The 25,167-nt window shown below is 40.4% G+C and overlaps 1 protein-coding gene across 1 annotated transcript; it reads right to left on the reverse strand.

Moving 5' to 3' along the window:
- Window positions 1-6,896: 6,896 nt before the first annotated feature.
- CDO1 (cysteine dioxygenase type 1) lies at window positions 6,897-18,807 on the reverse strand. Its single transcript, XM_012448896.3, has 5 exons — window positions 18,375-18,807; window positions 15,315-15,392; window positions 13,308-13,462; window positions 8,557-8,726; window positions 6,897-7,622 (listed from the first exon to the last, which is right to left on the reverse strand). The coding sequence occupies exons 1-5, from the start codon at window positions 18,542-18,544 to the stop codon at window positions 7,593-7,595; spliced, it is 603 nt and encodes a 200-aa protein (XP_012304319.1). The 5' UTR covers window positions 18,545-18,807; the 3' UTR covers window positions 6,897-7,592.
- Between the last annotated feature and the right edge of the window lie 6,360 nt (window positions 18,808-25,167).

The raw sequence follows: 25,167 nt of genomic DNA on the forward strand, positions 1-25,167 counted from the left end.
AGTACTTTGGGAGGCTGAGGCAGGAAGATGGCTTGGGTCCAGGAGTTCAAAACCAGCCTGGGCAACATGGTGAGACACCATCTCTACCAAAAAAAAAAAAAAAAGAAAAGAAAAGCTTAGTCAGGCATGGTGGCATGTGGTCCCAGCTACTCTGGAAGCTGAAGCAGAAGGATTGCAGATTGTTTGAGGCTGAGAGGGTGAGGCTTTAGTGAGCTGTGATCCTGTCACTGCACTCCAGCCTGGGCAAAAGAGTGAGAAAGAGTGAGAGCCTGTCTCAAAAAAAAATTGTGTTATCAAGGGTAAAAAGGTGATGGTCATTTGGTTGCTATAATCTTTTGTTCATTCTTTTATTCATACATTCAACAAGTTGCTTTGGTGGAATTGGTTCCACCTTTGACTCCAGAGACCAACACTGGACTCCATCTAGGCCAGAGATCACACCCTGCTGACCACAGTAAATGGGTTGGGGATCGTCATTGATGCACTCAGCACTAATATAGCTAAAATTCCTTTCAAAGCCTATGGAAAGATTGTGAAGAAATAACCCTTTATCTTGCCAAAATTGAAATAGAGAGCTTGGGTTGTAAGTCCGCAGGTTTGGGGAAGCATCGTAACACACAAAGGTAGACCTTAGGGTCAGGAAATATGAAGAGCAAGATAGAGTGCTAATAAGCTGTTTGAACTCCTTGGCACAGCCTTGCCTGATTACTTACCCTTGGACTTTGCAGTAACATGAGCTTGCTTTGTTCAGGTCAGTTTGGGTCACATTTTGTCACTTGCAACTGAGCAAGCCCTAAATGAAACAACTTGGAATACTGGTCTGGTGCCGTGGAGTATAGCTATAAACATGGTCCCAAAGTTGATTACCTATACCCTGTCAAATAAGTAGGAATAAAGCACAGCCCAGTCTCAGCCTCTGCTATGACATAACAATTAGTTGGAGCTATTCAGGAAATATGAAACTACTCTCTATTCCACTGGGCCTGAGTATCTCCTGAATATATTTTTTAAACTAAGAAATCAGAAACCAGTTGACAAATAGCAGACAGGAAAATCAGAATCACAATTGCATTGGCCACATTGTTTACTTTCTGTCCCTGCTTAGTAGTTTTTCTTTTTTGTCAAAGGTCCAATGTCCTGGGCAGAATTGGTGTCTATTTCATTTTTTCCATTATGAAGCTGTGTGTCCTTGGGCAAAACATTTCATGTACTTGTGGCTAAGTGTTCTCATTGCTGAAATGAAGCAGGGTGAAATAATATCTACTTAAGAAATAGATCTTTCCTTAAAAGATCTATTTCTCTGTAGTGGCAATAACAAATATATATATGCAAAAGAGATTTTAAAATTTAGAAGTCCAGTAAAAATGAAAGGATAAAAATGTGTGTGTGTGTGTGTGTGTGTGTGTGTGTGTGTGTGTGTGTGTGTGTATATATATAAACACAGTCTTTCTCTGTCACCGAGCTGGAGTGCAGTGGCATGATCTGGGTTCACTACAATCTCCAACTCCTGGGTTCAATGATTCTCCTGCCTCAGCCTCCTGAGTAGCTGGGATTACAGGCTTATGCCACCACACCCGGCTAATTTTTGTATTTTCAGTAGAGACAGGGTTTCGCCATGTTGATCAGGCTGGTCTGGTCTAAAACTCCTAACCTCAGGTTATCCACCCACCTCAGCCTCCCAAAGTGCTGGTATTACAGGCGTAAGTCACTGCACCTAGCCTATAAAAGTATATTTAAATTGCTTAAGCAAAAAGAAATAAAAAAAAAAAAAAGAAAAGAAATTGCTCAAGCAAATCTTGTCTTTACTCTGAATTGGTTGAATAACCTTAGCTATACAATGTGCTGGCACACGTTTAACAAAAACTTCTCTGTGGGAATAAAAATACCCTACTTTTTAGCATTGACTAATTTCCACAGTAGAAATTCTATCATTATGGTTAATTTCAGCCTGCTGATTTGTTTGCAAAATTCCCGAATATCAGTTCTAACGGGGCAGTATAAGCCTGTACCAGCACAACATTGCTCAGATCTATTGGTTAACTCCTCTGCTTCAGTTTCTTCACTTATGAAAATGCTTGTTTCATTAATTATAATCAAACAGCTTTTACTGAAAGGTGTCTTGCAGTCATCTACTCTTGTCATGACACTTTTTCTTTATGCTATGACATGCCTAGCAGGGTTCTTGGCATCAAAGGCTAATCAATCTTTATTTGTATTAATTTGCTTTCTAGTTCTGTAATATGTCTAGCCTTCATGAGCAAGCAACTGGTCTGGTGATGCTTTTAGGCAAACATTACACATAGCGCTCTAGTATGTGGATGTTTAGATACAGGTATTTTAAGTAGATAAACACTTTCTTGAACTTGTATAAGAACATCCCTCAGATTACTGAGGGAGAGTCAGTCTCTCACAGTTTATGTCTCTGTGTGAATTATCCAAAAAATTAAGCAAATGCCCCTCAGTAAGCAACAGGTGAGGCATATTTTCAAACAGCCCTGAAAGCTATTACATCTCCTTCAACTGCACAGAAAGCTCAATGATAAAAAACAAAAACAAACATCAGGAATGCCTCAATTTTCTTTGAGAATGGGGCTGAATTCTAAATTGACCATGACTAGATCATGACTTTTCTTGCTAACAGGAGTCTGCCCTAGAGCTTTCTTGGTTGTGGTATATACTCTCTTTGTGAGTGTCAAACTTCTGACAGCTTTGGAGCTTCACGTGAATACACAGGCCAGTGAACAGAGTGGAAATGGCTGAATTGAAGAGCCAAGACATGGGGCGGAAGACTGTACACTAAAGGGATGCCTTCAAGCAAGGCAACTGGCTATGACTCTCTGCAGTTACCTCATTTCCTGGGCCCTGTTATCTTGCTTGTTTGGCAATAAAGAAATATGTCAACGGATATTATTGTAGGGTATTGATTTTATAATTACAAGCAATTCTGCAATGAATAACCATGTGCATAATATGTATAACAGATGGGAAAAAATAAATGAGGAAACACAAAAAAGTGGTAATATTTTAGGGAGGGAGATTAAGTGCCTGGGATTGGGAAGGAGACTTCTCACATATGTTTTTCATAGAATGGTCTCATGATTTAGCATTTTAGTATTTGCTATGATAGGTATGTCTTACCTATACCAACATACACACATGAACATGCTTTTTTCCCACATTACAGAAATAATAAATTATTTTTACAGAAATAATTTTTAACATGGGAAAATGCAGTTATTTTAATCATTTGTAAATGTACAATTCAGTGGCATTAAATAGATTCAGAGTGCTGTGTACCCATCACCACTATTATACCCACCAAATTTTTATTATTCCCACCAAAAACTCTGTGGCCATTAAACGATGACTCCTGGCAACCTCTGTTCTACTTCTGATGAATTTGCCTATTCTAGGTACCTTGTACAAATGGAATCATGCAATATCTGTTCTGTGTCTGGCTTATGTCATTCTCCCACATACTTTTGTTTTCTAAAGAAAACATCTATCAGCTGGATAAAGTTGTGAAAGTTTGAAATGTCTTTAGAAACAGAGAGAACAGATCTTATGAAATGTGTAAATGTGCCTTGTACAAGGTAGCTCATGTCTGGTGTTGTCTAGAAACCTCATTGTAATCTTTAAAAGGTTAACTAGTTGTCCAGCATGCTAATACCCTCTTAATCTCAGAAAATGAAGTCAAATAGCCACCATTTTATACAAACCTTGGCTCATATATAGCAGGGCTTTTTGACCAGGGGCCCTAGAGGCCTTCAGAGAGTTCATGAATCTTTTCTGAAATTGCATGCAAATTTGTTGTGTGTTGCCTTTCAGGAGAAAAGTTATTTGGCATTCAGAGATTTTCAAAGTGGTCCATAATAATAATAATTTTTAAAAAGGCTAAGTACCATTGTTAAATAGGATAGTTAATTCTGTCCCTTCCCTTGGAACAGAAGTAAAAACCCTTTGTTCATCAATAAAATTGTGTGAGTACATGATTAATGAATCCATATCAAAATAAGTCTCTGAATTGGCTTTACAAAAGAAGTCTGTGGTTTCAGAAATGATCCTATAGAGTTTCCATCCTTAATAAAAATAACATGGCACATCTGATTTGGTGGCACAAAGAAAAGACCAAAGCATCCATGTGTGCCAGTACAAGATTATCATGTAAGGAGGTTGAGGACTTTTTCATTCATTTCATAAATACTAAACACTTACTATGTGTCAGGTATAGTCCAAACGCTCAGGATAAAGCTGTGTATCCATCACCACTATCTATAAATAACACAATGTCTCTCTGCTTATGAGGGCTTGCATCCTCTTACCAGGATTTAGATAATAAAGGAGTAAAAAAAGAAATGACACTTTCAGACAACCATACATGCTTCAGTGGAAGCGGAAAGAGATTTCACCATTAGTGTGGTTGGGAAATTCCTCTCTGGGCAGATGGTATCTGAGCTGAAACCTGATGGGCAAGAATGGGCCAGCTATGTAAAGAGCTAGAAAAGGACATTTTAGGCAGAGGGAGCCACAGTGTCAAGCTCCAGCTGCAGGTGAGATGGGAGGTACTGAGTACTAGGGGGTGCTTGGCCACCTGTCTCCCCCTGTCTCCTCACTTTAGGGCTACTCCTCTTCTACCCTCAAGTCCCCACTCCTTTACATCCCACCTATACTTTAGCAAACAGTATGATTCCAGCACTCAATATCCCTTCTCACTCCTGCAAAATCTACTTGAGCTCTTGATATCATTACTGCCTTGCATGTGTGCAAACACTCAGTGACCCAAGCAAACAATAAGTTCTGGGAGGAGAAGATGTCTGCTTCTGCAAAAATGTTGTTATGAGATAGACAGAGCAGGCCAATCACAGAGGCAGGGAGGGTGATGAGGCCATCTAGACTGAGCCTCACATTCACAAGGGTCTTCACATTTACCTTTGGCCATCACTATCACACATAGGGTATGATATCGTTTATGTGTGTTAAAGGTGCTATTTGTTAAGCACTCATGTATATGTATAAAACATATAACTATACCATAATTTTGCTTTTTGTTATAATGGGATACAAAAAAAAAAAAAAATGGCAGGTGGCCCAAACTTCTTTTACCTTGAAAGGCCTGAATATAAAGAGAATGAGTTTTAGAAGATGACTACTTGAGATCAAATCCTGGCTTCAATCCTAGCTCTGTAATATCTTGGCTAGATACCTTTTGGCAAGTTTCTTAACCATGCTTAATATGTGTATATATAGAGAGGAATTGTGTCCTAGGATGGATTGTAACACGAGCCTCCCCCATATCTAATTTAGACAATGATATATGGACAAGGTTTTTGGACTTTTGAGTTGATATTGTAATGGGATGCAACTCTAGGGATCTTAGGGTGAGTGAATTTGTTTTGCATGTGGGAAGAATATGGCTTGTTTGGGGCAAGAAAGTAGACTGTGATCGTGAGAATGGCCTTTCAAAGGCACTCACATCTAATACCCAGAATTAGAAATGTTCTTTCATGCAGCCAAAACAAAAACTTCTCAGATGTGATTAAGGATACAATCTTGAGATGGAGACATCATCTAGTCCCTCAAAGTAGAAAACGGAAGTAAATGAGATGTAGAAGGACTAAATCCACCATTGCTGGCTTTGAAGATAGAGGAAGGACGTTCAAGTTAAGGAATGCCTAACCATCTTTAGGAGCTGAGGGAAAAAGAAACCCACAAAACAAGAAAACAGATCCTGCCCAGACTACAGAAAGGAGTGCAGCCCTTACAATACTGATTCTAGTGATGCAAAACAGACTTCTGATGTACAGGGCTATAGGATAATATATCTGCATTGATTTCACCCACTAAGTGTGTGAAACATCCTAATTCATGAAGGTTACTTTTCAGAATTGTAAGTAGGCTCAAACAACTTATAACAACACCTAATACATCGTAAGCATTCAATAAGTGTTAATATCTTTCTAGACGATGAGAGGAAGCTAATATGTAAATACTTCTATGAGATATATAAACAAAATAATCAATGAGCTACATAGAAACTATTTTCAGAGAACTATGCTAACTGATTAAGTTTCCAGAGATAATAAGCTCTAAGATTATGACAGATATTCACTTCTGTAATTCCAGCAATTTGGGAAGCCAAGGTGGGCAGATCATTTGAGGTCAGGAGTTTGAGACCAGCCTGGCCAGCATGGTGAAACCCCATCTCTACTAAAAGTACAAAAAAATTAGCCAGGTGTGGTGTCCTGTAGTGCCAACTATCTGGGAGGTTGAGGCAGGAGAATGGTTTGAACCCAGGAGGCAGAGGTTGCAGTGAGTCGAGATCACGCCATTGCACTCCAGCCTGGGTGACAGAGCAAGACTCCATCTCAAAAAAAAAAAACAGTTGCCTAGAGCTGGAAGAGCAAACTCAGATGCACACGCAGGATTTGCAGGTAAGAAATAATAGAAATAGTTGAGTTTGTGACAGCAGCAGATTGAAGGGATGGCCCATAAGAAGCGATCGTAGCCTACCTAACTAATACCAATAAACAGGCAATGCAGACCAGTGTTTAGATAATTCAAATTTTGAGCAGCTAGAATCCCTCAAGTTCTATGAAATCTCCAGTTTTTAAATGTTGAAAATCAATCCACATTTAAACACATACAGATTACAGACACGTAATTTTCAGGCAAAACTGACCATGTCTGAGCCACACTATAGCCAGAGGCTCTCAGGTTGATGCCTCTGATCAATTAGTGAATTAAGTCCAAAAACGTAAGATGGTTTTGAATGTTTTTTTGGCTCTCTCATATTCTTACATCATAAAAGCATTTTTCACAGTGCTTTTGTATATCCAAATCCAGGAAACTGATTTATGTGAAGTTTGTATCATGTTAATCAGAAAGACAACTTCAAATTGTGTTGAAATCCAGTTTATTAAAATTATTTGGCAATTTTAGCAGTACAAAATTTTTGACTATGACCATGGGACACAGACATGAGTTTTTGTTTTGGTTTGTTGTGGTTGGGGAACACGTACTTTAAATCCTCTGCACTTCCTTTCATTACCAAATGGCAGAGTGCCATAAGCTTCTCTATTACTCATAGAAAAGAAATTTGTAAGCTAAGACTGAAAAAATAAAATCTACAGATTCACAAAATTATCTTCCGATATTAAGAACATACAAGTATACTAAAGACATCTACATTTAGTCTTCCAGGTAATAAAGCAAGCATCTGATGCTTGAGGTTTCTGTTTCTACTTCTTGCTAATTACAGTTCAGAGACCAAAGTATTTCCCAAAGCTATTAAAACCCTCACTAACACTCCTAGTATGGATTCAATGGAATTAGAGGATAGAACTAGGAGAGCACTTGAAAACTTGCCTTTAAAAATCAAAAGACATTTTTTTCCTTAGTTGGACTTTTCTTCTGCAGTAGCTGAGGGCACTATTTGCTTACTTAATGCCTTATAATTAGCATCTGCCTTACAGTGGATCTAAATATTGGCTTATTTAAGTATCTATTACTGGACACACATGGTAGGTACCCTTTTTGTCCAAGGCAAACATGCAGTGAGCCTTAAAGCAAAACCTCAGAGGGTTTGGTGCTCCTTAGTTGTTCTCCAGCGAGCCCGAAGTTGCCTGTAAAAAGGGGAAAAAAGCAAGCTGTGTAAGAATCTTTACAGAAGACATTGTACCTTGTTCTAAATAGTTCTGGTTTTGCAGCAGTGTATGAAAACTCAGCACGGGCAAGGGAGCCTTGTTAATTTTCTTGCACTAAGAGTATCTCTTAGGGTTTGGAATGTGAAAGATAATGACGAAGGAGGGCGATAATGAGAAAATTCCGCCCTGGCTTCCCTCAGAGGCTGAGCTTTCATTAAGATTCATAAGAATTGTTTTTGGTCTCCATTTCACACATTCACTATTTCTGGACATTCTGATGATTAAATAATGAATATTCCTCTAAGTGAAGAAACTATTTCAGAGGTGGAGGACTGCCCTACTATATTAGTGTTGGTTGCCTTTTCATTTTTGGTAGGGAATGCTTGCTTCTCAAGGAGGAACATGTTGGTATAGTCTATTCACATTTGTGGTATAGCTGGCATATCAAAGAGTAAGCAAACTTGGCAAACAAAATGGACACGTTTCTTTATTATATCATCAGAATAACCTTTACGAAGGTTAACTATGCAACTTATTCCTGTTGGCCCAGTAAATTGGACCTATGAATAGTAAGTCATAGCAGTAATAGTTATAACAAATAATAGTTTTCACTCTTATTTTCCAAGTAAATGAAAACATTTTCTTTAAAAACAAGCATACATTTTGAAGTTTCTCAAATAATCTTTGTATCTCACTTGATAGGTTTTTTTAAATAAATGGAAAAGATAGTCTCTAAAGTTAAATAACAATCAAGATATATTAGACCTTACCCATGAGTTAATACTCATCTCATTCTTCAAGAATACTTAAAATATTCAAATAATATTTAGAACAGCAACAAAAAGCAATGCATATATACGGCGTAATAGCACCAACCTATAGAGCATTTAAACTTAGAAAAAATTATACTCACATATGGAGTTCTAATTCCAAATTTACTATGGAATGTCATGGTGACTTTGTTTTTATGTCCTGTTCTTTGATCAAAGGCATGGCACGTATCAAAAGGCGGACTGTACAAGTGAAGGCTCACGGCAAGTTCTGTATGGCTGATGTTCTCTACTCGGTGTAAGCCAATGGAATCTAAACAATATCCGAGAGGGAAAAATAGATAAAGGAGCCTAGACAACAGCTGTAGGTAAAATTTCTTTGAGTCGTCTGAGATTATGAATCAAATGTGAGGCATATGGAATAGAAATTAATTAGAACTTAACTTCTGAAGACAGTAAGTGACATGCATGCATTAGCCTCTGCTCCTTCCTGAAAACTCTCTCCAGTGGCAGTAAAAGAATAAAAAAGGCATCAATATTCAAAGACAAAAATAGGAAAAAAGAAAACACTAACAAAAATTTGAAAGTAAGATGGATAGCTTTACAGAACAGAGAAAGCTAAATGCTAAGCCATCCATGGGGAAAGCCAAGAAATAACCTGATTTATATCTTGAAACTCCAAAGAGCACAGGAATTGACAGCACCAGGCGCTTCTGGAAATGAGAGTAAAAACAGGGCTACAGATTTAAGAACTGGTTTAAAGCCTATTTAAGAAGTAGAATCTCAAAACCCTTTTACCAATTCTCTCTCCCTTTTTTCAGCAGCAGACTAAGGTCTAGTGTCTAGAAAGAGTGTAAGAGATCAACTTGGGACTGATGGAAATCAGGTGAATGAAACAAAAATTTCCATACTGAATGGTAAAAATCCCCGCTTTAGTCACCACCCAGCTGCGAGAATGCTGCCAGACAAGATTTTTATTTCCAGGCAGAAGATAGGAAGCAGCTTCTCAGAGAATCTGACTGGCTCAAGAGAAAAGCTTTAAAGATATTGTCGCTGGAAGTTCCCGAAGGAAACGGCTCTGCCAGATTATCCAAAAGTGAAATCCAGTTGACAAGCTCCCCTCATGTTCAGGACTACCAATTAATTTTTGTGTGCTTGGTTTTTAAATATTAGAACATTGCCAAGGTCACCAGACATTTGAGCAAGGCCATCAGGATGAAAGACAGACGTCAGAGCAAAAAAAAAAAAAAAACAAGCAGCCTGCAACAGAGACTACTCAGGGGAAGCGTTCAAAAGCCTATCATTAATGTCTTCCCAGAGATAAGAGGAAATACCATAAAAGGGACCAAAAAATAAAAAGAGGTGGTAGAAACATAAACAAGAAAAGAAGAGTTGGCAGAAAATGCTGAGGAAGACTCAAAGAACAAAAGAACAAAGACAGAAAATGAAAAAAAAAGAAAAAAGACAGAGGAACAATTCAAGAGATTTAATACCTAAATAACAGGAGTTTCAGAAACAGAATTAAAAAAAAATTTCAAAGAAATAATCTGTGAATGTTTTCTTGAGTTGAAGGACACAAATTCCCAGATTTAAAAACCCACTGAGTACCCAGCACAATGAATGAGTCATCAAACAAGATACATCACTGTGAAATTTCAGAATACTGGGGACAGAGAGAAGGCACCAAAAGAGAAAATCCCAAAAGTTTCTAGAAAGAAAAAAAAGGTTTTATAGGAAGATTCAAGAATCAGAACAGCACCAGGTTGTTTTTTTCCCTTTGTTAAAGACAGGGTCTCATTCTGCTGTCCAGGCTGAAGTGTAGTGGTGTGATCTTGGCTCACTGCAGCCTCCCACTCAAGTGATCTTCCCACTCAGCCTCCCAAGTAGTTGGGACTACAGGAACCTGCCACCACAACCAGCTAATTTTTGTGTTTTTAGTAGAGATGGGGTTTCACCATGTGGCCCAGGCTGTTCTTGAACTCCTGGGCTCAAGCAATTCTTCCAGCTTGGCTTCCCAAAGTGCTGGGATTACAAGTGTGAGCCACATGCCTGGCCAGCACTAGGCTTTTGGTAAGAACACTAGAAACTAAAAGACATAGGAATTACCTTCATGGTTCTGAGGAAGATGTTTACCAGGTGTTAATCCATACCTAGCTAAATTATCAATCAAATCGTAAGAATTGAATATAGAGATTTTTAGATATATGGGGTCTCAAAAATTTACCTTCCATGAATCCTTTATTGTGGAGCCATTGGAAGATATGCTCCACCAAAACAAGGGCATCAATTGAGAATGAAAAAAATCATGAGATCAGGAAAGAGGGGATCCAACCACAGGAAACGGCAAAGGGAAGGCGTGAGAGGATGTCAACCTTCCAGTGTAGGGAATCTCAGGATCACAGATCACCCCTGGCCTGCAGACCAACCAACCTGTGTTGAAGCAGTCAAGAGGCCCTAGGAGAGCGATCTCCAAGAAGATTTAAAAACAACAACAACAAAAACAGATGAAATACTCAATTAAAAAATGTTAATAAGCTTATATAGTTACAAGAAAGTTTGAGGGATTAATCAAGGAATGAATTCAGCGTAGCTAATGTAGGTACCCCGCATGGCTTTGTGCTGTCTTCTTCATGATCTTAGCTCCATGAGTGCGCAACATAAAGAAGAATGAAGCGTAGAACCAGGAGACTGAAGTTCTACTTCTAGCTAATTAGCTAGGCTTTCTTTGAACAAATCACACCTTCTAGGATCTTTCATTTTCCTTATTTCTAAAACTGGGGCCTAATTCTCAGACCTGCAAATTCTTTGATCCTGTAGCTCGTTGGGTTCATAATACACTGGCTTAAGCACAGTTTTGAACAAATGCTCAACACTGCAGGTACCTGCGTCATCTAATACATGCTGGACAATCCTGCAAGCAAAGACCTTGCAAAAACAAGTCACCCATCCTTTAGAGAAGCTCCTACTATTAATAATCCAAGCATTATTATTATATCTTGATCTTTGCTTCTTTTTCCTTTATGATCATGGTGTACCCTCTGTCACAGTAACACTGGACTTTTCCTGGGACTATTTATGAAGGCCAATTAGGTCCACGCCCCATCAACCTTTTGCCTATTACAATAGGCAAATTGGTCTCCTTGCCCAAGCCCTCCCTTCTCCTCCATCCTATGTTGCATGCTGCTACCAAATCAATCAAGACATTTCCAATTACAACTCTGCTGTCCAAAGAAAGTCCTTACTTTTAGCTGGTCTTGCAGGCCCATACCCTGACCTCACTTTACTCTCCTGCAAATCCACTGTCCAAGCTCATTCTTCTTTCCTTCCCCCAGTGCTTGAATAGTTTCCATTTTTTTACAACAATTGTACCTTCACTTATGCTCTTCCTTGTATCCTTCTCCCTGATCACTATCCATCTCCACCCCTACTCCTGCAACTTTAAGAATCAGAGGTTGAAAATTTGTGGCTTTTAAGTTGTTTGGGTCATTAGTCTACAGAAGTAATGTATCCCACCCAATATTTTACTGATTGGCAAAATTTCATATAAAAACCAGAATTTCCAACTTCTATGGAAAAAGAAACCAGGTTGATCTCACTGGAGCTGGGTGGCCACTGCTGTCCCCTTAATATGAGGTTTGTATACTCCTATTCACACCAGGCCTCACCACAGCTTTATCCCTGGTATAGATCACTTCTCTATCTGTTTGAATTCTATAGGCTTTTGCGTTGAAGACCCTTGAAAAAGCTTACCTATTCTTAAAGATCTGATCTATTTTCACAAGCACTCTGACTCCAGCTGAAAGTACTTATTCTGAAAGGTGTTTGGCTTTATTGTCAATGTACAGACAACAGACTTGTTCTTGGAAATCTGGTGTGCCTTATAGACAGTAACCCTCACATTATTTGGATAAATGAATCCGAGCTTCCTGACATATAGGAAACTAACATCCTTGTGTTATGTGAATGAGGGAAAACTTCCCATACCATCTGACCGTTGTGAGTGGCTTGGATTTCTAGACTAATGGACTAACATATTTAAGCCAAGTATGGAGGCCAGTAAGATTTATGAAGGAAAAAAACTTGCTTTGCCAAAAAATACTCCCCAAACTCATAATACTTTATATAGATGGGATTCATGCTGATTAAGAGCACAGGTTTTTTAATCAAAGTGCTTAGGTTCAAATTCTGGTTGCCACATAAAAGCTGAGTGACCTTGGACAAATTATTTAATCTTCCTATGTGTTGGCAACCTCATAGGTAAATGGGAATAAAAACTATCTGTCTCATATACAGTTTAATGAGCTTTTTGGAAAGTTACTATTCCTTTTAGGAATATGGAAGTTAATCACTGCCTCTCCTGAAAAGCATTTGGCTATCCCATATCCCATTTAGAAAAGAGAATAAATTCTTGGTAAGATATGTATAAATCACTGGCCAATAATGTGCTTTGTAAAATTTCCCTGGAGGATACTTTTTAGGTATGCTCTATGTATTTTAGAAAAACAGAGACTAGCTAGCATTCTTAATTAATTACAGATGTTTTGTTATATTTTCTAACACAAGACTAATGTTTCCAACTTGATCTCTTTGGTTGAAAGACTCCACTTAAGTAAAATCATACTTTATTTACTTAAGACTTAACTGTCTTAAGTCTTGGTAAGTAAATGACTTTTCAGTGGATTCTAATCTGCATGCATATGTTTTCAATAAGTGATTCCAACCCAGATGCAAAGGCTTAAAAAACAAAACCTGCTGTGTTTAAGTCATTTCTCAACTATTTTAAATCATGATTCATGATCCAGGTTCTACTGCATAAAAAGTATAAGTAACCAACATTTCAAACAAAAGGTCATGTTTCTTCCTATTTGCCCTTAGAAAAAGGATAAAATGTTACCATTGATGTAGGCACACTGGTTTTCCCTCAAGACTCTTTCAGACTTCTTGACCATCTCATTGGATTTTTTGTCAGGCCAGGCAAATAATGTCTCCTTTAGATTTCCCTGTAGCATCTTCAGAAAGCAGTGGGAGTTGGTATGATCATGAATACTGCTATATGTATACAAAATGACAACCAAACTCAGTAGATGGTCTAATATCCAGACCTGCAGTAACAGTCTTCCCAGAGCTGACACTTGGACACTGTTAATAAGCTATCTCCCAGGCCAAAATCCATTTCAGCTGAATTTTTTAAATGTTATCAATTTACAGTTCAACAATGTTCAGGTCAAAATAATAAAATAATATGTCATCTATATCAATTCATATAAAAGATACAGTTTTGATGCATACCCCTACTAAAGAAGTTTTTTTTAAAACTTTGTTATACTACTACTTTGATAACAGAAACACAAAACCAGCAACATTTTATCTTCCCCCAAATACATATAACTCCCTTAATCTGGGCTAGAATTTGATTATAAAGTACATTAGAGAAATTTTAGAAAGGATTAAGACAATCATCCATAATAATTGTATCACACTGAGAAGATTCACTTAACATTTAATGTTTTTTTTCCAAGGCTTTTCTCTCTCTTTTCTCCTTCTTTTGGAGAGCTGTGGGAGAGAAGGCATCTGTATGTGTATTATCATCCTAAAGTTATACTGTATATAAAATGTTAACATTTTGTCAATTTAGAGTGCTCTACCTATGATTACCTTCCAACAGTGGCAGGAGAAAATTGATTGGAGAAAACAAAAGATTTATTTATGCAATCTTAGAGTAAATAGCATTTAAATATATGAAGTAGTCATGGTTACAGGGTTGATTAAAATACATGCATCTATATACATTTTGGGTATTCATTTCATATACTGAATTTTATTAATCTATATATGTACCATAAGAAGAAGTTGTTAAGAGTCCCACTTTGGACATAAGGGGCTTTCAAAAATATTGACAGAATGAATGGAAACACCTCATTCCATATGAGTAAATAAATGTACTCTACAGATCTAACTTTCTAAACACTTACACATTCATGTTTCCTTTCATAAAAATGGATCTAAATTATTGCTTTTACCATTTTCACAAGACTGAGAAAGATATGTTTCAAAAGATAGTCATACTTGGTTGATAATAAGACTGTCAAATGTAAAACTAAAGACAAATTAAGGTGTTAAGTTTCAAAGAATAAGTTGCCTTTTCAGTAAAGAAACTAAATAATTAACTTGAAGTAGAAACAAGTTTTCTGAATTTGCAATGCTTTTCTAGCTTCAAATCTCCATGCTTTGGTCTTTGGTCCCACGATTGTTTACACACCTCAAACACCACAAATGTCAAGTGTAAACACAATTTCACATAAAATTTAACTCTACAGAAGACAGAGTAAGGTTAACTTAAGGGGTTACTGACCTCTTTTGATTTACTATTCATTTTGGGGACTGGTTTTAATATGTGTGGTGTATGTATGAATGCCTTCTGCTAACTCCCATGAGAATTTTTGTTGGGATTAGGGAACATTGTGAACAAGTAATTAGAAAATGAGGGCCAAGTGTGGTGGCTCACACCTGTAATCCCAGCAATTTCGGAGGCCTAACTGGGTGGATCACCTGAGGTCAGGAGTTTGAGATCAGCCTGACTAACATAGTGAAACCCCGTCTCTACTAAAAATATAAAATTAGCCAGGTGTGGTGGCTCATGCCTGTAATCCCAGCTACTAGGGAGGCTGAGGCAGAACTGCTTGAACCCAGGGAGGCAGAGCTTGCAGTGGGCCGTCAGCCAAGATCACGCCACTGCACTCCAGCCTGGGCAACAAGAGCGAAACTCTGTCTTAAAAAAAAAGAAAGAAAAGAAAATGAGATTTGTTGGTACTTGGAAGACTTGTAGCTAGCCTGGTACTATTCTTTTCATATGCTGGAAAAGATGTTCTAGTAAATATCCATGAATAAATAGTTATTTTACCTGCCATGTCCTTCACCCCAACAGAGAATCATCAGATTAAATTTTCCATTTCCTTGATCCACAAGATTTCGGGTATACCTAAAAACAACACAATATATTCAGAAGTTTTACTTTGGTTGCTGAAACAAGCACTGAGAAAAATAAGTGTGTCACCAAGTACCATTTATTCACAAATGTTAACATTTCCACCTCTAAGCAACTTTGAATGCGGTTTTCTAATTAGAAATCCAACACAAATGAAAAATCCTTTTTCACAGTTTGTTTTGAACCACCACATTTATAGAGGTAGCTGCTCAGTTTTAATTAATGGCACAGGAAAAATAACAGAAAAAAAAACGAAATTGCATGTCGATGTGACGATGGAGTAAGCTTCTCAGAGAAAGTATTTGCAAAGTGCATTACTGCTCCAGACAAGAATGTTGCTATTTTTGTTTGTTTGTTTGTTTGTTTGTTATTTCTGCCTGTAGCTAAATCAGGACTTGAGAAACAAGGTTTCATTAAATGGTAGCTGTTCTAGAATTCCTAGATTTACTAAAGCCTAGACACAAACCACATTCAAAAGCCCTTATAATGAAAAGTCTTCCACAAATACCGTGGTGGGTGATGTAAGTACCAGAGCAAAGGAGACTACATTAGGGAAGTAAAGAACCCGCTAAACCTCTTACAATTAGGAGAAACCAGTAACTGGCAAACAAACACACACAGATACACACACACACCCCCCACAAGCAATCACCACCACCAACAAACTGCAAACCACAATCATAACCATAGCACCAGGAAGAAAGCAAAATCAACGTTAAAGTTTCTATTGGTCCAAGCTGTACTGTTGACAGCATCTAGTTAGCAAAGTTTCATAATTATGACATTCATTTAGACCATCAGGTTAAAGAAAAGCAGTCTTTACTCCATTGTTTTGGAGTTTTTGTTTCCTGGGTCATCAGTTAACTCTTGTCCAGCATGCCCCTTCCATCCTGTGCCATTCCTTCCCACCCTCAGTGCCCACAGAGCATGATCATCGAGGGAGTTACTTAGTAAGTGATCTTTAGCCTCAGTTTTCCCTACTTTGTAGCTCTTTATGACCTAACAAGAAGCTGTCCACACAACTTTTAATTCACATTAAACTGAGTTCCTGCAGAAGGATCCTAATTCTTCCTCCAGAAGTCTTAGGATATTCTTGCTTCTCTGCTGCTTCTTTTAAAGAATTCACAGCCTGGCCCACACTGGAGCATATTCTGTCTTGATTCTTCTGCACTGGCCCTCCCAAGATCACAGCGCTAGGCACCTATTCAATGCAAAAAATACTGTAGAATTGACTTCTCTCCCATCTCCTGTCTTCCCCCAACTGCCCACTCAGGACTACATCCCTTATCTTAATGAGCTGTATATCTCAGATACCTGTGAATAGATCAATCAACCCAATGGTTGCACTTCAAAAGATTTACAGTTTGTCAATCAAGACTAATTCAAGGTCCTTGAAAATACCCTTGTTCTAAAGATTAAAGATTAAGAAGTTACCGCTTCCCATCCTGGTTTAATAGTGGTTTAGAGTGTAGACTCTGGAACAATAATGCTAATTTGAACCCTCGGAGCCTGGAGCTGCTACTTGATAGAAGATCTTGTGCAAGTTATTCAAACTCTTCATTGCCCACCATTCCTCATATGTGTAAAGTGACTGGAAGAGTACCTGTCCCATAACAAGTCTTCAATTACCTGGAGCAAATGCAGGAAAATGTAAAAGCTAGACTCTGGTAGCTTTTACAACTACAGAAGGCCTCTATCATGAACTAAGTTGGTAGGAACCAAAGGAATTTCCTCAAGTCACTTGAGAATGAAAAATGGGATCCTTAGTGGTCTTTACTTTTTTCAAATCCTAAAGTACAGTTGAAACAGCCCATGCCAACGAAACTTTACCAAACATCCTACATGTTAAAGAGTGACTAACAGAACCTGCTCCCGAGAAAAACAAACTTACTTCTTTCCTTATTCGTTTCTTTCACTTACCCCTTTCTCCCAACTCTAAACCCAAAAAACCATAAGGACAGACACGCTGGCTGCTCAGAGAAAGTAGAACCTCTCACACATCGGGATGATCAAATTTTACCTCTGGCCCCGGAGGACTGGTAGAGAGATTTGACTTAGACTTAATCATCAAGCCGGGGCTGCCAAAAAAAAAAAAAAAAAAAAAAAAGCAAGCCAGCTTACCAGGATACCTCATTCAAGTACATCTAGGGAGTAGAGGTCTTTAATTTACATTGCAGATCCTCAGAACCAAGGATAAGAGAAATCAGATCGTTTGGGGGCTGAAAAAAAGGCGGTTCTATGTTTAATTTGCGAAACCAGGCAGTGGATTTGAATAAACCCGCAGTCGGAGAAATCAGTTAAATTGGTTTGGGAGAGTGAACAGCAGAAATGGCATAGTGGCAGCTGACAGCCCCAAGACGCTATTTTACATGAATAAAAACGCCTGCTAGAAGGTGCCCGGCTGCAGGCGACCGAAGGCGCAGTGATGGAGAACTGACGTCGGAGACTTGTGTTCTTCATCATCAACCACTTCTCCCGATGGCTGACGTAGCGCTCTCCTGGGAGCACCCTCTGCTAGTCCCGCCAGACTGTTCCTTAAGGTGCCAGGCGGGCCCGAACCTGCGTGCGATCTCTTCGCACCTCCTCGCCCGGGGTTAACGATGGCTTGGGAGTGTGGGCATTGCTCCCGAGGCCAGGGGCAGGAAGGACTGGTGGTTTGGAAGCAGAGGGGTTTGCGGGAGATGAGAGAACAGAAAATCTCTCAGACGCGCGGTGGCCTTCCCTTCCTGGCGCCTGCCCGCCTTCCAGGGCCGCAGGCCAGCAAGGCCAGTAGGATCTACCTCTCGCCTGCGCTGCGGCCGCGGAGCCCGAAGAGCTTCGTGCCAGCCCCGAGGCTTGCCAGCGAAGGGGCGAGCGGCGGGTGCAGCGCAGCCGGAGCTCCCCGAGCCAGCCTCTCTGGGCTGCGTCCCCCACGTCCCTTCCTCCTCAGACTGGGCGAGTGGGCGCCGCCAGGCTTTGAGGCTGGAGCGCGCTCACCTGTACTGGTCGAACTTGGCGTACATTGCCCACTCGGCGGGGTCGCTCTCGTAGGCTTCCATGATGGCTTGAACCTCCTCTACATTGACCTCGTCGCCGGCGAAGAGCTGGTGCAGGATGCGGATCAGATCGGCCAGGGTCCGCGGCTTCAGCACCTCGGTCTGCTCCATCCCGTGGGGAGCTGGCGGCGCGCGCGTTTCACTGCTGGGCTGCGGTGGAGGAGCTGAGCTAGCCAAGGAGCTGGGGTCGAGGGAGCCTAACAGCCCGCTAGACCGCTAACCAGACACATACGCAGGAACCCAGCGTTCGAGTGCCAAAACGCAAGGATGTCCTCCCAAAGACAGCAAGAGACCCACCCCCCTGGCAGAGCAGTGGGTCTCGGTTCGCAGGAGACGCGGCGTGCACACAAATCAGGTTCACATCTGCGGGCTTCACCCTCCCGGGCCCCTTTTAAGCGCTTGGAATCACTGGGACTGTACCAAAGGCCCTCGGAGGGTGGTGGAGCGAGGTGGAGAGACTCCCAAGAAAGGTGGCGGGGGCGGGGAGAGATTTCGGGCAAGGCCCACGCACACGGAACCTGCTGCCCCGGGCTCCGCGCCTTTCGAAGAGCCCCGTTGTCTCCGGGTTCCAGGGCTCGCGTGGGCTCCGCGCAATCTCTCCCCGACTTTAATGGCAAGTTTTAGCCGTCCTGCCTAACGCCTCTCCCCGCTCCACCTCCGCCGCTGTGGTTCGAGACGCTGGGACGTAGACAAAAAGAGTCAGAGGAGATGGCTGCGGGGGTGGACGCTGAGTAAAGAAGGAAAAGAAAAGGGAAGGAGAGGGACCCTTCTTCCAAATAGAGAATTGTGGGGAGCCTGTGAAGATTGAGGATGGATTCCACTCCTAGGCCAGAGAACGCCTGTTTTGTCGATTGAAACTAACCAGAATACGCCGCAGGCTAGGGGGAAATAAAAAATATATATATGTGTACTGAAATATATTTTGACAAAGGAGACTCAGGTCTGTAATAAGACAATTAGTGAAACGATGGAAGACTGGAACTCTTTGATTTTAAAACCAAATATTTTCTTTAAAAAAAAAATCCAGTGCAAAGAACCTGATATTTCATTTGCTGGTGTAAAAAGAGGGCTTTTCCGAAGGGATAGGGGTCCTACGCAATAATTTTAAAGGCTCTAATTAGATTTGAATCTTTCAACCTAAGGCATGTGCTTGAAGGAGCCTGCTGGTACTTACATAAAAGGAAACACGTTTCTATGTCATGAATAGCCTTTTTTTGGGGGAGGAGGGGAACAACCCAAATCAAGTACAGTAGGATTTAAATGAGAAAGATGTGAAAGATGGAAGAAATGCAAGTGTAGAGTTCTTCCTTCTCATTATAAGTGGACCCAGGAAATAATTTGGATTTAAGGTTATTGAAGTTCTAGAGTTCTGAAGACCTGTTTTTTCTAGACTATGATCCCCCTCCCTTGCGTATATATATGTGTACAATGAAATTTACTTGTCCCAGGTAGTCTTAAACAGGTAGTTTTAGTTTCTTTCACTGAGCAGAAGCTCTTTAATTAGATCCCATTTGTCAATTTTGGCTTTTGTTGCAATTGCTTTTGGTGTTTTAGTCATGAAGTCTTTTCCCATGCCTATGTCCTGAATGGTATTGCTTAGGTTTTCTTTTAAGATTTTTATAGTTTTAGGTTTTACATTTAGGCCTTTAATCTATCTTGAGTTAATTTTTCTATAAGGTGTATGGAAGGGGTCCAGTTTCTATTTTCTGCATATGGCTAGCCAGTTTTCCCACTACCATTTATTAAATATTAAAAATTAAATAGGGAATCCTTTCCCCATTGCTTGTTTTTGTCAAGTTTGTCGAAGATCAGATGGTTGTAGATCTGTGGTGTTATTTCTGTAGCCTCTGTTCTCTTTCATTGGTCTATATTTCTGTTTTGGTACCAGTACCATGCTGTTTTGGTTACTGTAGCCTTGTAGTATAGTTTGAGGTCAGGTAGCTTTGTTCGTTTTGCTTAGGATTGTCTTGGCTATACAGGCTCTTTTTAAGTTCCATATGAAATTTAGTTTTTTCTAGTTATGTGAAGAAAGTCAATGGTAGCTTGATGGGAATAACATTGAATCTCTTTGGGCAGTACAGCCATTTTCACAATATTGATTCTTCCTATCCACGAGCATGGAATTTTTTTCAATTTGTTTGTGTCCTCACCCATCTCCTTGAGCAGTGGTTTGTAGCTCTCCTTGAAGGTCCTTCACATCCCTTGTAAATTGTATTCCTAGGTATTTTATTTTTTTTGTAGCAATTGTGAATGGGAGTTCACTCATGATTTGGCTCTCTGCTTGTCTTTATTGGTATATAGGAATGCCTGTGATTTTTGCACATTAAGTTCAAGTCCTGAATATCCTTGTTAATTTTCTGTCTCATTGATCTAATATTGACAGTGGTGTGTTAAAGTCTCCTGCTATTATTGTGTGGGAGTCTAAGTCTCTTTGTAGGTCTCTAAGAACTTGCTTTATGAATCTGGGTGCTCCTATATTGGGTGCATATATATTTAGCATAGTTAGCTCTTCTTGTTGCATTGATCCTTTTATCATTATGTAATGTCTTCTTTGTCTTTTTTTATCTTTGTTGGATAGTCTGTTTTATTAGAGACTAGGATTGCAACCTCTGCTATTTTTTGCTTTCCATTTGCTTGGTAAATATTCCTCCATCCCTTTATTTTGAGCCTATGTGTGTCTTTGAACATGAGATATGTCTCCTGAATACAGCATACCGATTTGTTGCTGTATCTTTATCCAATTTGCCAGTCTGTGTCTTTTAATTGGGGCATTTAGCCCATTTACATTTAAGGTTAATATTGTTATGGGTGAATTTGATCCTATCATCATGATGCTAGCTGGTTATTTTGCACATTAGTTGATGCAGTTTCTTTATAGTGTCATTTGTCTTTATATTTTCATGTTTTTTGCAGTGGCTGGTACTGGTTTTTCCTTTCCATATTTAGGGCTTCCTTCAGAAGCTTTGTAAGGCAGGCCTGGTGGTGACAAAATCTCTCAACATTTGCTTGTCTATAAAGGATTTCTCCTTTACTTATGAAACTTAGTTTGGCTGGATATGAAATTCTGGGTTAAAAATTCAGTTCTTTAAGAATATTGAATATTGGCCCCCAATCTCTTCTGGCTTGTAGGGTTTCTGCAGAGAGATCCGCTGCTAGTCTGATGGCTTTCCTTTGTAGGTAACCTGACCTTTCTATGTGGTTACCCTTAACGTATTTTCCTTCATTTCCACCTTGGAGAGTCTGACAATTATGTGTCTTGGCATTGCCCTTCTTGAAGAGTATCTTTGTGGTATTCTCTGTATTTCTTGAATTTGAATGTTGGCCTGTCTTGTTAGGTTGGGGAAGTTCTGGATAACATTCTGAAGTGTGTTTTCCAAATTGGTTACATTCTATCTGTCACTTTCAGGGACCTCAATCAATCGTAGGTTTGGTCTTTTCACATAGTCCCATATTTCTTGAAGGCTTTGTTCATTCCTTTTCAATTTTTTTCAGCCTTGTCTTCATGCCTCATTTCAGTAAGTTGATCTTCAATCTTTGATATCTTTTCTTCCACTTATCAATTCAGTTAGTGATACTTGTGTGTGCTTCCCGAAGTTCTCGTGCTGTGTTTTTCAGCTCCCTCAGGTCATTTATGTTCTTCTAAACTGGCTATTCTAGTTAGCAGTTCCTGTAACCTTTTGTCAAGCTTCTTAGCTTTTTTGCATTGGGTTAGAACATGCTCCTTTAGCTCAGAGGAGTTTGTTATTACCCAGCTTCTAAGCCTACTTCTGTCAATTTGTCAAACTCATTCTCTGTCCAGTTTTGTGCCCTTGCTGGAGAGGAGTTGGGATTATTTGAAGAGGCATTCTGGTTTTTAGAATTTTTAGCCTTTTTGCACTGGGATTTTTCATCTTCTTGGATTTACCTACCTTTGATCTTTGAGGTTGATGACCCTTGGACGGAGTTTCTGTGTGGGAGTTTCTTTTGTTGATGTTGAGGTTATTGCTTTCTGATTGGTAGTTTTTCTTCTTACAGGCCCTTTTTCTGCAGATCTGCTGCAGTTTGCAGGAGGTCGACTGCAGACCGTATTTGCTGGATATCACCAGTGGAGGCTGCAGAACAGCAAAGACAGTGTTGCCTGTTCCTTCCTCTGGAAGCTTCATCCCAGAGGGGCACCAACCCGATGACAGCTGGAGCTCTCCTATGTCAGTTGTCTGTTAACCCCTGTTGGGAGGTCTCTCCCAGGCAGGAGGCACAGGGGTCAGGGACACACTTGAGGAGGCAATCTGTTCCTTAGCAGAGCTCGAGTGCTGGGCTGGTCAAACCCTCCTTGTCAGGAACCACTGCTGTCTTCAGAGCTGGCAGGCAGAAATGTTTAATTCCACTGAAGCTACACCCACAGCCACCCCTTCCCCCAGATGCTCTGTCCCAGTGAGATGGAAGTTTTATCTATAAGCCCCTGACTGGGGCTGCTGCCTTTCTTTCAGAGATGCCCTCTCCAGTGAAGAGGAATATACAGAGGCAGTCTGGCCACAGCTACTTTGCTGCACTGTGTTGAATTCCACCCAGTCTGAACTTCCAGGCCTTTATAGGGCTGTCAGCGAAAAACCACCTATTCAAGCCTCAGTAATGGTAGATGCCCCTCCCCACCACTGAGTTCAATCCTCCCAGGTCCACTCAGACTACTGTGCTGGTGAGGGAATGTGTTCTCTTTCCAGGTCCATGAGGGGGCGTAGTTTTAAGGGCAATAATTTCCCAGTGCCAGGCCCACCTCCCATCTCTTTCCATCCGGGAGATTTAACGGATTATGTTGGAATTTCATGGGCACGGGTAGAAACTAAGAGTCAATCACCCCAGTGGAAGTTTAAAGGAACTCCTTCCATTGGCCAGAGGAACTTGAGAAGGTGAGAATTTCTCCCAGGATAAATTCCCCTGCTCCTTCACCCATGCCGGATTTCCAGCTCTCTGGAATCCCCTCCCACATGGTGGGAGTTCCCTTTCCCCTCTGGGATTTCCCCTCTGGAATCCCCTTCCACACTCTTCGTGGAAGTCTTTCTCTTCTTCTCTTTCCTCTACCTAAATAAAATCACCTTTCTGCAACACTTCTTGGGTCCGATATTTACTGTTACAAGCGTATGGCGCACCTGCAGTGGTCCCATCGCTTATTCTTTGAGAGATTGGAGACCAAGAACCCACAGCATTCGCTTGGGGGAGCTGTGCCTCACCAGCACCCAAGAAAAAACCCAGTTACACTGGCAGTGAGAATTTCAGGCCAGTGGTTCTTAGCTTGCTGGGCTCTGTGGGAGTGGACCTGCTAAGTGAGACCACTTTGCTCCCTGGCTTCAGCCCCCTTTCCAGGGGAGTGAACAGTTCTGTCTTGCTAGGGTTCCAGGCTCCACTGGGGTATGAAGAACAAAACCAAAAAACAAAACTCCTGCAGCTAGCTTGGTGTCTGCCCAAACAGCCTCCCAGTTTTGTGCTTGAAACCCAGGGTCCTGGTGGTGTAGGCACACGAGGGAATCTCTTGGTCTGCAGATTGCAAAAAGCATGGGAAAAGTGTAGTATCTGGGCTGGAGAGCACAGTCCCTCACAACTTCCGCTGGCTAAGAAAGGGAGGCTCCCCTGCTCTTTGCACTTCCAGTGTGAGGCAATGCCCCATGCTGCTTCTGCTCACCCTCTGTGGACTGCCTAACCCACTGCCTAACCAGACCCAATGAAATGAACAGGGTACCTCAGTTGGAAATGCAGAAATTACCCACTTTCTGTGTTGGTCTCACTGGGAGCTGCAGACTGGAGTTGTTCCTATTTGGCCATCTTGCCAGTCACTCCTAAAAGCAATTTTTTAGGCTCCCACATATGAGAATATGTGTTAATTGTCTTTCTGTGCCTGGGTTGTTTCACTTATCATAATATCGTCCAGTTCCATGTTGCAAATGACAGGATTTCATTCTTTTTGAAGGCTGAAGATGCCATGATGTACATATACATTTTCTTTATCCATTTGTCCAGGCATGGACACTCAGGTTGATTACACATCTTGGCTATTGTGAATACTGCTGCAATAAATATGGCAGTGCAGGTATCTTGATATACTGATTTCACCTTTGGGTATACAACCAGCAGTGAGAATGTGGATTACACAGTTCTACTGTTCATTTTTTGAGGAGCCTCCATACTATTTTCCTTAGTGGCTATAGTAATTAACATGCCCACCAACAGTGTACAAGTGTTTCCCTTTCTCCATATCCTCACCAGCGTCCATTATTGCCTGTCTTTTGGATAAAAGTCACTTAAACTGGAGTGTGATATCTCAAATGCTTTGATTTGCATTACTCTGGTGATTAGTGTTGAGCATTTGTTCATATACTTGTTACCCATTTTGATGTCTTCTTGTAAGAAACGTCTATTCAGATCTTTTGCCTATTTTTAATTGGATTTTTTTGGGCTATTAAGCTCTTAGATTTTACTTCCTTGACAGTTCGGTAGTTTGCAAATATTTTCGCTTATTCTGTAGTGTATTTCTTCACTTTGTTTCCTCTGCTGTGAAGCAGCTTTTTAGCTTGATGTGATCTCATTTGCTCATTATCACTTGGTTGTCTTTGAGGTCTTAAGAAATTTTTGCCCAGCCCAAACTTTTATAGAAGAGATTGTCCTTTCCTGAATGCATGTTCTTAGTGCCTTTGTTGAGTTGACTGCAAGTAAATATAGGAACTTACTTCTGGGTTCTCTATTCTATTCCATTGGTCTGTGTCTTG

The sequence above is a fragment of the Aotus nancymaae genome, unplaced genomic scaffold (genome assembly GCF_030222135.1).
Source record: "Aotus nancymaae isolate 86718 unplaced genomic scaffold, 86718_ANA_hifiasm-v0.15.2.pri h1tg000064l_0, whole genome shotgun sequence".
Lineage (NCBI taxonomy): Eukaryota > Metazoa > Chordata > Mammalia > Primates > Aotidae > Aotus > Aotus nancymaae.